At 39.0% G+C, this 13,399-nt stretch overlaps 1 protein-coding gene across 5 annotated transcripts in view; it reads left to right on the top strand.

The window, feature by feature from the left end:
* MECOM (MDS1 and EVI1 complex locus) overlaps nucleotides 1-3,775 on the top strand; it is a 290,270-nt gene extending 286,495 nt beyond the window's left edge. For all 5 annotated transcript variants that reach the window (XM_021702564.1, XM_044914885.1, XM_044914895.1 and 2 more), the window contains one exon: nucleotides 3,361-3,775. In XM_021702564.1, the coding sequence (XP_021558239.1) occupies nucleotides 3,361-3,495 (135 nt within the window). In that variant the 3' untranslated portion in view covers nucleotides 3,496-3,775. The remainder of the gene's footprint in view (nucleotides 1-3,360) is intronic.
* The last annotated feature ends 9,624 nt before the right edge of the window (nucleotides 3,776-13,399 follow it).

Here is a 13,399-nt window from a genome sequence, read left to right on the forward strand (position 1 = left end):
GAAAAGAAAACTTCTTGTTATTACCATATTTCTTGGTCACTTTGGTCTAATTGATCGTGAGCCCATTTTGTAGGTGGCCTGACATAGCAGACCACGTGACTGCATTGGCTTGTACATTTAGAAATGCTTTCCTGTTTGGCTGAGATGTTTCGGCCTTAGCCATTTGCTCTTAGCAGCAAATGTGGTCATATCTCAACTAAGGTGGGAAAAACATTGTGCTAGTGGGATAGTACCAATTCTTAACTCTCAGTCAATTCAGTAAAAATCTAAGGTACCATGGATGGTAATAGGCAAGATGAATGTTCTTTTTGCGTTGAAGTAAAAGAAGCCGCCCCAGCACTGGAGTGGCTAGCTGCATGAACTTTAAGAACATCACTTCATGACTGCGGGTACCACTTCTTTGTAAAGTGGGGTGACTGGAGGCCACATCTAAGATCTCTTCCTGCTGTATGATTCAATGGGGATCAAAATTAATTTTTCAGTTTCTAACATTAAAAGTAAATAAGCCAGAGTAGACATCTCATTTTTACCTGGACATAACCGGTTATTAGAGGTAGCGAGTACTTTTTTAAAACCCTTGTTATCCCATTCTTCCTTCCTAATTGATCAGAGAGTTACTGGGGGATTCAGGCTTTCCTTCCTTTTTTTTTTTTAATTTCTTTTAATTATTCCACCAAAATGCTTATAAGACACAGTACCTAAAAATTCCTGAAGCTGTCAGGAATGATTGAAAGCAGAAGGGTCAGAGAACCCAGAGATAACAGATGTGATCTATTTCAGTTCCAGCATTTTGACATAAAATCCCTGCCCAGCTGGACTAACAATTACCATCACAAGAAATACTAGTGTATTTCTCGTATTTTTCGTGCTACTTGATCATGTCATATATATCAGTTTAAATATGGTCAGGCCTTTATGCAAACTAACTTTATTTCATGAGACTTTATTCATTCATTCAGTTGTTATTCACTGTCAGTGATGTGCACGGAGGTGATCTTTGTGCATGAAAATGTTTGTTTTGTTTGATTACCAAAAGGCAAATATTCTATATTTACCATTTTCTAGAATCTGAGTAGAGATAGATGACTTACTCAAACATTCATATATTTACTGTGTGATTTTTATAGTGACTGAATCCAAGATAGTTGAACAATACAACAGTGGCTGCATTTGGCATAGAATCCTCTTTGAAAGTTCCCATCCCAAAAATTAATTGCATGATAATGGGTACTATTTATGTCCGGCACTCTATGTTAGTTAGCGCTTGTAATTCCCTCACAGCCCTTGGAGGCAAGTTTTTGTTATTATGATCCCCATTTGGTAGGAGGAAAGTGACCTTGAAAGGTTAAGGCACTTGCCCAAGGTCACACAGCTAGTTGAAGAGAGGCCGGTTAGAAGCCAGGAGTCCAAAATTTTCTCTAGGATTCCTTTCATTTTTCCAAATATTGGAATAGGTTTTGTTAAAACCATTTCAGAATACTCTTTATCTTGATCTCTGAAAGTGGGTACCTGATAAAAATAAAGTTCAATGCTCACCTCACTCATATTTTAAACTCTTCAAAGGACAAGGACTGTATATTATCTTATCATTGATTCCCTAGGACCTAGCACAGTGCCTGGCAGAGAGTAGATGCTTAAGAGATATTTGTTATATGTCTGTTGAGATTTTGTAGAAGGCAAAGTGCATACATAAAAGTCAAATGTGTACATTGAGAGCAATGACCCAGCAAATCACAAGCAGCCTACAAGAGCAGATTTTCTAACCGAATGCCATGATTACGGAAGAAACCACAGATTGGCCACATGTCTCAGCATGACTCTCAGAGATGAAATTCTGCTTAACAACAGAGGCATTTTGTCTTTGTTTACAGACAGTGGAATGTCTTTGGCAGGACTTTAATGATTCCACTGCAGCAGCGTTTTGACAAGCAAGTTTAGCAGTGGATGAGACCAACAATAGCAAATCAACAGTGAAAAGTTCACTCACAAGTCAAGACCAAACATTTCATTTGACTATTTTACTTGGCAGCAAATGGGAGATTCTCTGAACAGTTATTTAGAATTGACATGATAATAGGGAAGAAAGATCACTTCTTCACAGAGCACCGCCATGTACCTTCTGCTTGGCAGACACTGGAGTACAAGTTGGTTAGAACGTTGTTGGGTCTTGTGTTGTGTTTTACTTTTTGGTAGAGCTGACTTGATCTACCTGAGCTCGCAAAGTCTTTGGGTGTCAGCTTTGAATATTTCAAACACGGAGGGAAACCAGAGAAAGGACACTGGATTCAAAGTAGGGCAGAAATCAGTTGTGCTTCTGCCTCCTCCACTGTCTAGTTGAGTGACTTGGGGCCAGTCGTGTCACCTTCAGCTCTCTCCGTTATAAAGTGCAGGAGTCGGTGGGACTGTGTCCTCTGCTAGGACCCCAGTGCCATCAAGGCAGGTCTATGTCCCATTCGTATTTGCAGTTTCGGTCATAATATTTTTGGTGACTTGAGCAGGTGCACGAACAGTGGATGGATGACGTATTTATGGGGTGACTTGTGTTTCTCAGTGGAGACGCTATTGACATTTTTGGTAGGACAATTCATTTTTTTTTTTTTTTTTTGTCCTGTAGGACATGTACTTTTGTGACCCCTAGGCACTGAAGGCCAGCAGTAAAGTCATGTCATTACGATGACAAAAAGGGGCTCCATGCTTTTCTAAACACACCCATGAGGGATGCTCCTACTCAGAGTCCTGTCCCCCCCTAACATGCATCAGCAACATTCTTCAAATTAAAAGTGATGTTTTCCAAAACTGAGGGTTGCTGGAGTGGGGGGTGGGGGGGGAGGGATGGGGTGACTGGGTGATGGACACTGGGGAGGGTATGTGCTCTGGTAAGCACTGTGAATTGTGCAAGACTGTTGAATCTCAGATCTGTACCTCTGAAACAAATAATGCAATATATGTTAAGAAAGAAAAAAAAAGAAGAAGAAGAAGAATGTAGCAGGAGGGGAAGAATGAAGGTGGGGAAATCGGAAGGGTAGACGAACCATGAGAGACGATGGACTCTGAAAAACAAACTGAGGGTTCTAGAGGGGAGGGGGGTGGGAGGATGGGTTAGCCTGGTGGTGGGTATTGAGGAGGGCACATTCTGCATGGAGCACTGGGTGTTATGCACAAACAATGAATCATGGAACACTACATCTAAAACTAATGATGGAATGTATGGGGATTAACATAAATAAATAAATAAATAAATAAATAAATAAATAAATAAATAAATAAATAAATAAATAAATAAAAGGCTGAATACTCTAAAAAAAAAAAAAAAGTGATGTTTTCCAGCGCCACTTACCGAGTCTCTCCTTTTTACCCCAGGCATATGCTATGATGTTGTCATTGTCCGACAAGGAGTCCCTCCATTCTACATCCCACAGTTCTTCCAACGTGTGGCACAGTATGGCAAGGGCTGCGGCGGAATCCAGTGCCATCCAGTCCATAAGCCACGTATGACATTACCAAGGTCGACCAGAGTGGGACCAAGTCCAACAGTAGCATGGCTCTTTCATCTAGGACTATTTAAAAGACTGCTGAGCAGAATGCCTTAGAAACCTGAAGGGTCACTCATTTAAAGTCTGGTGACCTTAAACTGAATGCTTAAAAAAAAAGAAAGGAAAAGAAAGAAAGAAAAAAAGAAACTATTTATTCTCGATATTTTGTTTTGCACAGCAAAGGCAGCTGCTGACTTCTGGAAGGTCAATGCAACGTTATTAACATGATTTGGTGAGAATGAGCAACTTGCGGGCAGGAGGCCTCTTCGTCCGCCCTGCCCTGGGCTGTGGGCGGGCGCGAGGGCGGTGGGGATGGCGGCATTGACACGAATGAACACTCCATAGAAACTGAATTCTTTTTTGTACAAGATCACCTGCCACATGATTGGGAACAGTTGCTTTTTTTAATTACAGATTTGATTTTTTTTCCTTTGTTAAAGTTTTATGTAATTTAACCCTTTGAAGATGGAAGTAGTTGGATGAAATGCACACTCGATTATTATAGAAACTGATAACAGGGAGTCCTCGTTCCCCATTAACTTTTGCCTTCTTAAGTACATTGTGTAAAACTAGGGAAAAAGGGTATGTGTATATTGTAAACTATGGATGTTCCAGCGCTCAAAGAGTTTAAGTCAGTGAAGTAACCAGTCCCGCTGTACCACTACACTAATAAAACGTTTGCCAGATCCTTGTAATAACATCTTAATTTTAGACAATCATGTCACTGTTTTTTAATGTTTAATTTTTGTGTGTGTTGCGTGTATCATGTATTTATTTGTTGGCAAACTATCGTTTGTTGATTTCAATAGCACTGTTCCAGTCGGCTACTACTTTCTGACGTCTGAGGCACGCCCCTTTCTGAACTGCAAGGACCAAGGTGACTCGACCTGTGTATGGGAGTGCCAACTGGTGTTTGGCTTTTCTTAACATTCCTTTTTTGTTGTTGTTTTGTTTTCCTTCTTAATGAGCTAAATACGAATAGATGCAACTTAGTTTTTGTAATACTGAAATCGATTCAATTGTATAAACGATTATAATTTCTTTCATGAAAGCATGATTCTTCTGATTAAAAACTGTACCCCATATTTTATGCTGGTCGTCTGCAAGCTTGTGCGATGTTATGTTCATGTTAATCCTATTTGTAAAATGAAGTGTTCCAGACCTTATGTTAAAAGAGAGAAGTAAATAACAGACTGTATTCAGTTATTTTGCCCTTTATTGAAGAACCAGATTTGTTTTCTTTTTTTTTTTGTTTGTTTGTTTGTTTGTAATCTCATTTTGAAATAATCGGCAAGTTGAGGTACTTTCTTCAAATGCTTTGTACAATATAAACTGTTATGCCTTTCAGTGCATTACTATGGGAGGAGCAACTAAAAAATAAAGACTTACAAAACTGGTTATTTTTCCCACTGTGTGATATTTTTCCTTCTTGTGCAATTTTAGTTTCTCGTAGGGATCCAATGATTTGAAGATATGATGTCTGGGGCCTTGATGCCCTGAGAGATACATGGAATGTCAAACATGTGTGTATTGTTTTGAGATGACATAGGGATAGATCTTGACCCACAGGGAATTGGGACTCTGACTCATTCTTCCGAACTTTCCCCGTGCAGGGCAAAGTCAGGGCTCGTGTGCCACACTGCAGGGTCCTGGGTCTTACTCCACGTCCACGGCGCCCATTCTAGTTAGGACAGACAGCGACCTACTGTTTTTCTACTCAGCTTTACATAGTGCATCCTAAAAGTTGTGATGATTTCTTTTTTTTTTTCAAAGATTTTATTTATTTATTCATGAGAGATAGAGAGAGAGGCAGAGGGAGAAGCAGGCTCCCCACGGAGCGGGGAGCCCGACGCGGGACTTGATCCCAGGACCCTGGGATCATGACCTGAGCCGCAGGCAGACACTTAACTGACTGAGCCACCCAAGTGTCCCAGTTGTGATGATTTCAATTTTTGTTTTTAATTACACAAATACTCTTAACTGATTCATGAGACAAAAGAAAAATGAACAAAACCGTTTAACTTTTCTATATTCCTTCTAAGTCTCTGTCCACATGCAAAATACCATTTTTTATGGTTGTAATCCGAGTGGAGACATAATGTTGTGTTTTCTTTCTTTACTGTGAGAGAAGAACGTCGAGGCATGTTGTTACAAATTCTTCAAATTAATAATTTAGCAGTTGTCCCATATTCCTTCAGGTTTGATATGCTATAATTTCTTCAACTATTTCAATTTTGTTGAAGATTGAAGCTTTCTGATATTCACTAATGCAAGCAGTGGAATTTTAATTTTCATGCACAAAATTGATTCTGTGTGTTCATGTATGTACACGCAGTGGTGAAATGTGAAGAGTGGCATTTCCATATGATAAATTCTCTGGTTGGGGAGCAATTATGAATACTTTTTGCTCCTTAAATATAATGTCGATTGTTTTAGAATATGGGAATTTCAATTTTGGCTAACTATAGAGGTTTTAACAAGGCCTGAAGAATAAATAAGTATGATACCTACAAATAGGTCCAAACTAATTTCTTCATTCATTTACTCATTCTCAGCCACATGGCCAGATACAAAGAGAATCCGCCCCCCCCCCGCCCATTCTTCCTAAATGTCAGTAGTATAGGAATTAAATATATAGGGTATAAATACAAGAATTAAATATATAGGGTATAAATATTGATTTTTTAAAATAGAAAGTGTGTACAAGGAAAAGCATTCAGGAAATCTACGTAAGCTATAAATCTGATCTATAAAGAAGGAGAAGAAGAATCTAGTATTGGGGACATAAGAAAAGTGGGGATCTGGAACATGCTGTACATTTTTCTTTCTTTTAAAGAATATACCTATAAATTCGGCAGCCGTTTGAATACTCTCAATGCTACTAAATTCTTGTTAGGCTTTGAGCATAACATTTCAGTTGTTTGCTAATATTTAGTCCCTCCGAATTCCAAAAAGGCTTTCAAGCCCTACAGTTCTGCTGTTTTTTTCCATTCATTTCGCCAGCAGTCCTCCACCATGTGCCCCTATGGGGACTGGTGAGATACGGCGGAGACAATATTGGATTTGGAAACCCAAGGCCTGGGTTTGAGTTCTGGCTCTGCCGCTTCACTGGCTTTGAGGTCTCGGGCAAGTCACATACCTCTCAAAATCTCATCTATGAAACCGGGGTCATAATACTTGCTTCTGCTGCTACTGCATTGGATTTCTGTGAATGTCCAAAAATCAAAATACGGTTTTGGAAATATTTGGTAAGAGTTCTGCCCATATTATAGAATTTTCATGGTAGTAATTAAGGAGACATAATATCTGCATGTATCTACCATATGTGTATACATATGTGTATCTACAGACACCATGCTAAGAGAAAAATTTTAGGATGTGACAGAAATCTACTTTAGACTATACAGAAGTAGATGTGGATGTTTTCTAGAAAAAAATGTTAAGAGATTATTTCTTGAACAAATATGTATCTTTGAAAAATAAAGCTCAGCCCTTTGAAAACATAAGTTTTCAGTATAATTGTTGAGAGCTCTCAAAAAATTTAAGGACAGTCAAGAAAGCATCTTCAAAGAGTAAGCACCTTCATATTTTTATTTTCAGATAATGTCCATCAACCAATCTTATTTCTGTACAGAATAAATGAGTTCTCCATTTTTTAACTGCTTCTTCTGTCAGTGTCCTGCTGGGAATGGGCACGTCCATGACCTCAGTTAGTTACTACGGTGGGCCTGAAATAGGCAGCATTTCTCCTGTTTCACAGATGAGGAAACAGGAGCTCAGAGAGTTTAAGGACCTCGCTCAAAGGGAACGAGCTGGGAACTGGCTGGCTGACCTTCCAGGGGTGTCTGGCTCCTTAGCCCACTCTTAGCCAAGAGTCTCAGACCTCCTGATTTAGGCACAGCTAACGAAAATCCAAAAAGGAATGTTCCAAATCAAAGAAATATGCCCACAGAGAGTGAAGCTGTCAGGGATGTGAATGTGCCCGGGAGACACTTAGGCGTCTGAGTCTTGGCTGTAAAGAGTTTGAAAGGTGAGTGCCAAGCACTGGGTTCCAAGCTTTTTCTATTCAGGTTATCTCAAGTCAGAACCAGCAATACCAGTGCTTTTTTGAATGATCCTAAATGCTTCCTTAATGAGAGAAGAGCCTCAGTAATCTTGTTTGCAAATTCATAGCAGGTGGCTTGAGTTTCCTCCTTACCCTTTTGGAAAAAAAAAAAAATGATTTACCCCAAACCTACATTTTGAAATTATTAACATGGAATGAATTAAGCCCTTTCTAAAATGGTTAGCAGACTCATCATGAGAGAAAGCAAATGTAGAAGCAAGGGCAGTTAAGAAGTTTGGACAGCCAACAACAACAAAAAAAGAAGTTTGGAGAACCAGGCAGCTCTTCCCCCAGAGATTTAGGCTGGGGTTTAATTGTCTATTGTATTTCACAGAACCCATTTCTGAATATAAGAGGCTGTCCTCGGTGCAACATTTATTTAGAAAAAGGATGTAGGATGGCTAATATATATATAAAAAAAAAAATCCAGAAACTAACAAAGGCTGGTGAGAGGGTGGAGAAATTGGACGCTTTATACACTGCTAGTGAGCATGTGAATTGGTCTGGGCACTCTGGAAGGGCTTCCAGACAATTGAAAATAGAACTACCCTATGATCCAGTAATCCCACTTCTGGGTAGATACCCAAAAGAAGTTCAAAGCAGGGTTTCAAAGAGATATTTGTACACTCATGTTCACAGCGTCAGCGTTCACAGGAGCTGAAGAGCGCAAGCAGCCCCAGATGTCTGTTGATATAAACAAAATATGGTGTCTGCTGTACGGTGGAATATTATTCAGTCTCAAACAAGAAGGAAATGCTGACATATGCTATAGCATGGACAAACCTTGAGGAGATGATGCTAGGTAAAATAAGCTAGTCACAAAAAGACAAATACTGTATAATTCCACTCACATGAAGCACCTAGAATCTTCAAATAGAGGTAGAGAGTAGGATGGTGATCACTAGCAGCTGGGGGCAGGAAGAAATGGGGAGTTGTTTAATTGAGGGAGAGTTTCAGCTCTGCAAGATGAAAAGAGTTCTGGAGATTGGTTACATAACAATGTGAATGCACTTGCCACTGCTGAATTGTACCTTTAAAAGGGTTAAGAGAATAAATTTTGTGTTAAGTATATTTTACTATAATTAAAAATAAAAATAGAATCCTGCTCTATCCACATGGTTCTTTAAGCTGAAAGAATCTAATTCTGTTTAACTCAAGCAGAGAAGCAAATTGCCAGGGAGATATGGGAGAGCTCATAACAATTAGAGAGAAAGGTAGGGAATCAGGCCTAGGACCTAATCTAGAACCAGTGAGCAGACAATAGCAGGAACGCATGCGCCACCACTTAGGCTGTTATAATCAAGATGAATCAATTACCAGTATGTTCAGTCTTTCCTGTCACTCAATATCCAGATTAAAATTCTAGGGGTAGACCATTAAATTGGTGCTACTTGAAACACTACTTGATCAAGAGCACCATTGAATGCATCTAAAGGTATGGGGCACAAAAGGCCAGTTCCCATATAACTAAATTGCGAAGCTCCTCACATATAAGTGGGAATGAACGATGGATGTCAACAACAACACATCATACCACTTGATGATAGGAAAACTAACAAATATGTAAGGAACAATACTTTCAGGGAAGGACACAGGATTTGGTAATTTTAAGGGTCATCAGATAAACTGATAAGCATGTACAAAATTAGAACTGCTCCAGAAATTGAAGGACCTACAATCCTCACAGGAATAATTATTCCAGAAAATTCTTGACGTAAAGATGGTTGTTATTGTGTGTGTGTGTGTGTGTGTGTGTGTAATGCTTCAATCATGACTCTTACTGACAATTCTACCAAGACTGGCAAAAAATTGTAGCCAAGTAGCCATGGGTTAACCAGAATTTAAGCAGACTGATTCATAAGAGGACCTGCAAATTTTTATGGGATGCATACAATAATCATGGTCAGTAAAAACCTGAAGTGTTTGAATCAAAAGCATTCAGTCAATTAATGTCTAGAAGGGAAACCAGGAACCACTCTAAATATTTAAAGCAGAGAAGGATTTAATGCCAATGGTTACATATAAAAGCATTGGAAGCTCTGGGAAAGCAAAAGGAAGAATAGAATGCAAACTGGAGACCAGGAAGTGGCCTGCCCCTCCCCCCTCCCCACAGAGTCAGGGAAGGATGGCTGCTGCCACACCAGCTCATAATTCGCCTTCACTGTCGGTGCCGAAACCCTGGTGCTGCTACTCGGGAAGGTGCCCTTCCTGCTGCCCTCTCACCTCCCACCAGTGCCTTCCACCACACCTCACTAGAAGCCAGCTGGGCAATGAGTTTTCCAGCATCCAGGCCCCAGTGATACAGAGAAATAGTGGGACTGGGGCTGAATACCAACAGATCATATCTGATGTAGGACCAGCTAAACTGAACAGATAATACTAGATTAGTGGAGAAATCCTCTGATAGCTTCCCGTTGGTTTTAGAATGGATATCAACATATCAACATGGCCTCCAGGGCCCTCCATGACCTAGACTGTGCCTATCTCTCTAGTCTGGCCCCACGTGCCTGCCTCAAACATGCCAAATGACTCTCAGTCACCAAGTTCAACTTCACCTTCCAGGACTTCACACACAGCAGTCTGTGAACTTGGAACACTCCCTCTTGTCTCTCTCTCCATCCAGAACCACCACCAACCCCCCCATTCTTAGTTGATTAAACTGATTTACTCTTCAGATTTTAACTTATCTCTTCCTTCTTCAGAGAAACTTCGCCTGATACTTTCTACTCCCCTCCACCTATGAACGTAAATGAACAGTCCTGTTGTAGTCAAAGCATTTACTACACATTTTGTGTACCTGTTACAGTTTGTAACTATATATATATCCACGAATAATTTAAGATCTCTGTTCCTAAATTTTCAAGATCCGTGAATGTACTATGTCTACTTTGATCAATGCTATATCCCCAGTGACTCGTACGGAGTATGGCACATTGTGATTACCCTATACATTTTACTAAATTAATGAACAAATAAATGAGTTAACTGAAAGGATGTATATCAAAGCAGTATCAGTGGTTACCTCTAAAATTGAAGTGGTAAAAAATAACTTTTTAAGGTATATAGTTTTATTTTAATGCTTTCAACAAGAATGAATTATTTTGTGTTTAAAAACACACATTTTTTTAATATACCTCCTGATTAAGAGACTCTCAATTTTAAGAATTCATCCTAAGAAGATAGTTAGCATTACACATCCATATTTGTATACATGGATGTTCATTAAAACATTAATAATCAAAAATGATTATCAGCATAGAGGTCAAACAAAAGAGACTTGCTGAAGTAAACTGTGCTGTGTCTTCATGCCCATGGTTAAGTACATGGACAGAAAGTCCTAACATATTAAATGAACAATCAAGTGACAATTGGCTGGAAGCTATAGCCTGTAACATTTTGCTAGTTAGCAGAATTATGCGTGAATTTTGTCTTTTTTTTTTTTTGCTTATTTCCATTTTTACATTATCTAAAAGTAAACATGTGTTACTTTTTAAATAAGGGAAACATTATTATGAAGACAAGCAAAAAATTTTCTTCCAAATTAAGTAAAAAGTACAAAGAGAACAAAAAAAAGGTCTTATCCAAGAGCGTTACGGAGGTGTTTTCAGATGGTCAGGTTGCAAGTTGGTTGAGGCCAACCTGTTGACTGTGCAAGTGACAACAGTGAGATCTACAAAGAGGGATGATGGTTTTATCCAAGATCCAAGGTCACACAGCTGGTTTCAAGCCCAAACCCACTGCTTTCTGGAACACTAAAGTGTGAACCATTGTCTCAGTAAGGAGTAGGGTATGAGCACAGTGGGGTAAAATCCTAGTGTCTAACAAGGGAGCTTAGGTCAAAGGTTTTTATAATGAGCTCCGGTGTTAGATTACCTCCAAATATGCCCAAATCGACACCATGCCCTAGGTTCTGGACCTTATTGGAACTTGTTTTTATGTGTTATTAATAATTTTAAAAATGTCTTTAAGGTAATAAAGTTAATATACATAGTAAACTTAGAATTATAGTACCTTTTCCCCATATATTGATTTATGTTTATTACATTTCAATTTGGGGCTCTAACTACTCATCAGAAATCGGGCTCCTTTAACTAACTGAATGGCGTCGAGCTCATATAGGCAAAAAAGAAGTGGTCAAAAACATTTTGTGTCAAAACCCTGCTCCAATCTGACATCTCAGAAGGCGAAATTGACTTTTAATATTTTCTCTACATTATTGCTCTGCAGGATAAGATTTTGGCTTCTTCCAATCATCTCTTATAGGCAGCAGCATCTTTAAATCAGGATAAATACATCAGAAGAACAAAGAATCAGAGATTCCCCCAAAGAAGCAAAGTTAACAAGGCTAGCAGGAGGCCAGCTAGTGTCATGACCTTGTCAAAAAATATCTCCTCACCACCACCACTGAAGTCATCTTGGTCTGGAACAGTCACATTCTTTTCATGTAAGATAATCATGGAAATTTCTAGAAGCAGGGACATATTAAATGATTTCAGTCAGTTTTATTGTGAATTAGTCAATCGATCCTTTTCTGTGTGGTAGCAAGGGGAGGGGATATTTTCTGAAGAGATGAGAGTAGGGTGAAAACAACGTGAAGGGACCGATTAGAGGCCCTCTCTGAATGGAAGGACTGGGACGGCTGAAGCAGGGAGGGTGGCAGCAATCTGAGCATTCTGTTTACCTGGGAGGGGAGAAGGTGACAGAAGGGCAAGAGGAGAGTGCGGGCTTTTTGTTTTGCTTTGCTTTGCTTTGTTTTTGTCAAGGACCAATTCTTTCATCAAAATTCACTTCCTAAAAAGCAGAGTGTGGACTAATGTCTTCCATTTGACAGATTCGAAAGAAAGTAATGGAAGAATAAATTGGGAAACTCAATGAAGAATTTTTGAGAAATAAATTTATTGTGATAGCGGAAATATTCAATTAGCTCTCTGGCTTTATAAACTGCTTTTGAACAATGACAACAAAAAATATGGACCAAAGGATAAAGACTTAGGGGGCGACTCGGTGGCTCATTCGGTTAAACATCCGCCTTCACCTCAAGTCATGATCTCAGTGTCCTGGGATCGAGTCCCACATTGGGCTCCCAGCTCAGCAGGGAGTCTGTTTCTCCCTCTCCCTCTGCTACTCCCCCTGCTCATGCTTTCTAGTACTCTCTCTCTCTTTCTGTCAAATACATAAATAAGTAAATAAAATCTTTTAAAAAAGAAAGGATAAAGACTTGCATTGTTTAGCTCTGAATTTCTTCAACATGGTCTTTTTGGAAAAGCATCCCCCTGTTGGCATTACCAATTTAGTACCCACTGTTATTTAAATGGGTGACATTTTCCTTACTGTTCTTTCATGTACTTAAAATCAACACTTTTCCTCTTTGTATTCTTCCTGTAAGTCCAATACATTTTGTAGAGTTAACTAAAAAGCAGTTTCTAGCTCCTTTTATTTTTTCCTAAAATGCCATCCAAAGACATAAAAAAGTGAATAATTAGAGAAAGTGGGATTTCCTTTTCATTAATGTTTTAATCGTTCAGAAAAGATTCAGGACTATCTCCTAGGCTTAATTGGCTACCACACTTCTTACAAAGGCAACAACAATATGGAGAACATACAAAGGTAGAGTCAAAGAGACCTGGAATCTTAACATTTTTGCCACAAACTAGCTATGTGATCTCATAGAAGAACAGCGATTCCCAAATTTTAACCATTTATATATCACTACTTTTTCCCTATATCTGTATACCATCAGTATTATTTACTTAACATTTTT

This window comes from Neomonachus schauinslandi, chromosome 1 (genome assembly GCF_002201575.2).
Source record: "Neomonachus schauinslandi chromosome 1, ASM220157v2, whole genome shotgun sequence".
NCBI lineage: Eukaryota > Metazoa > Chordata > Mammalia > Carnivora > Phocidae > Neomonachus > Neomonachus schauinslandi.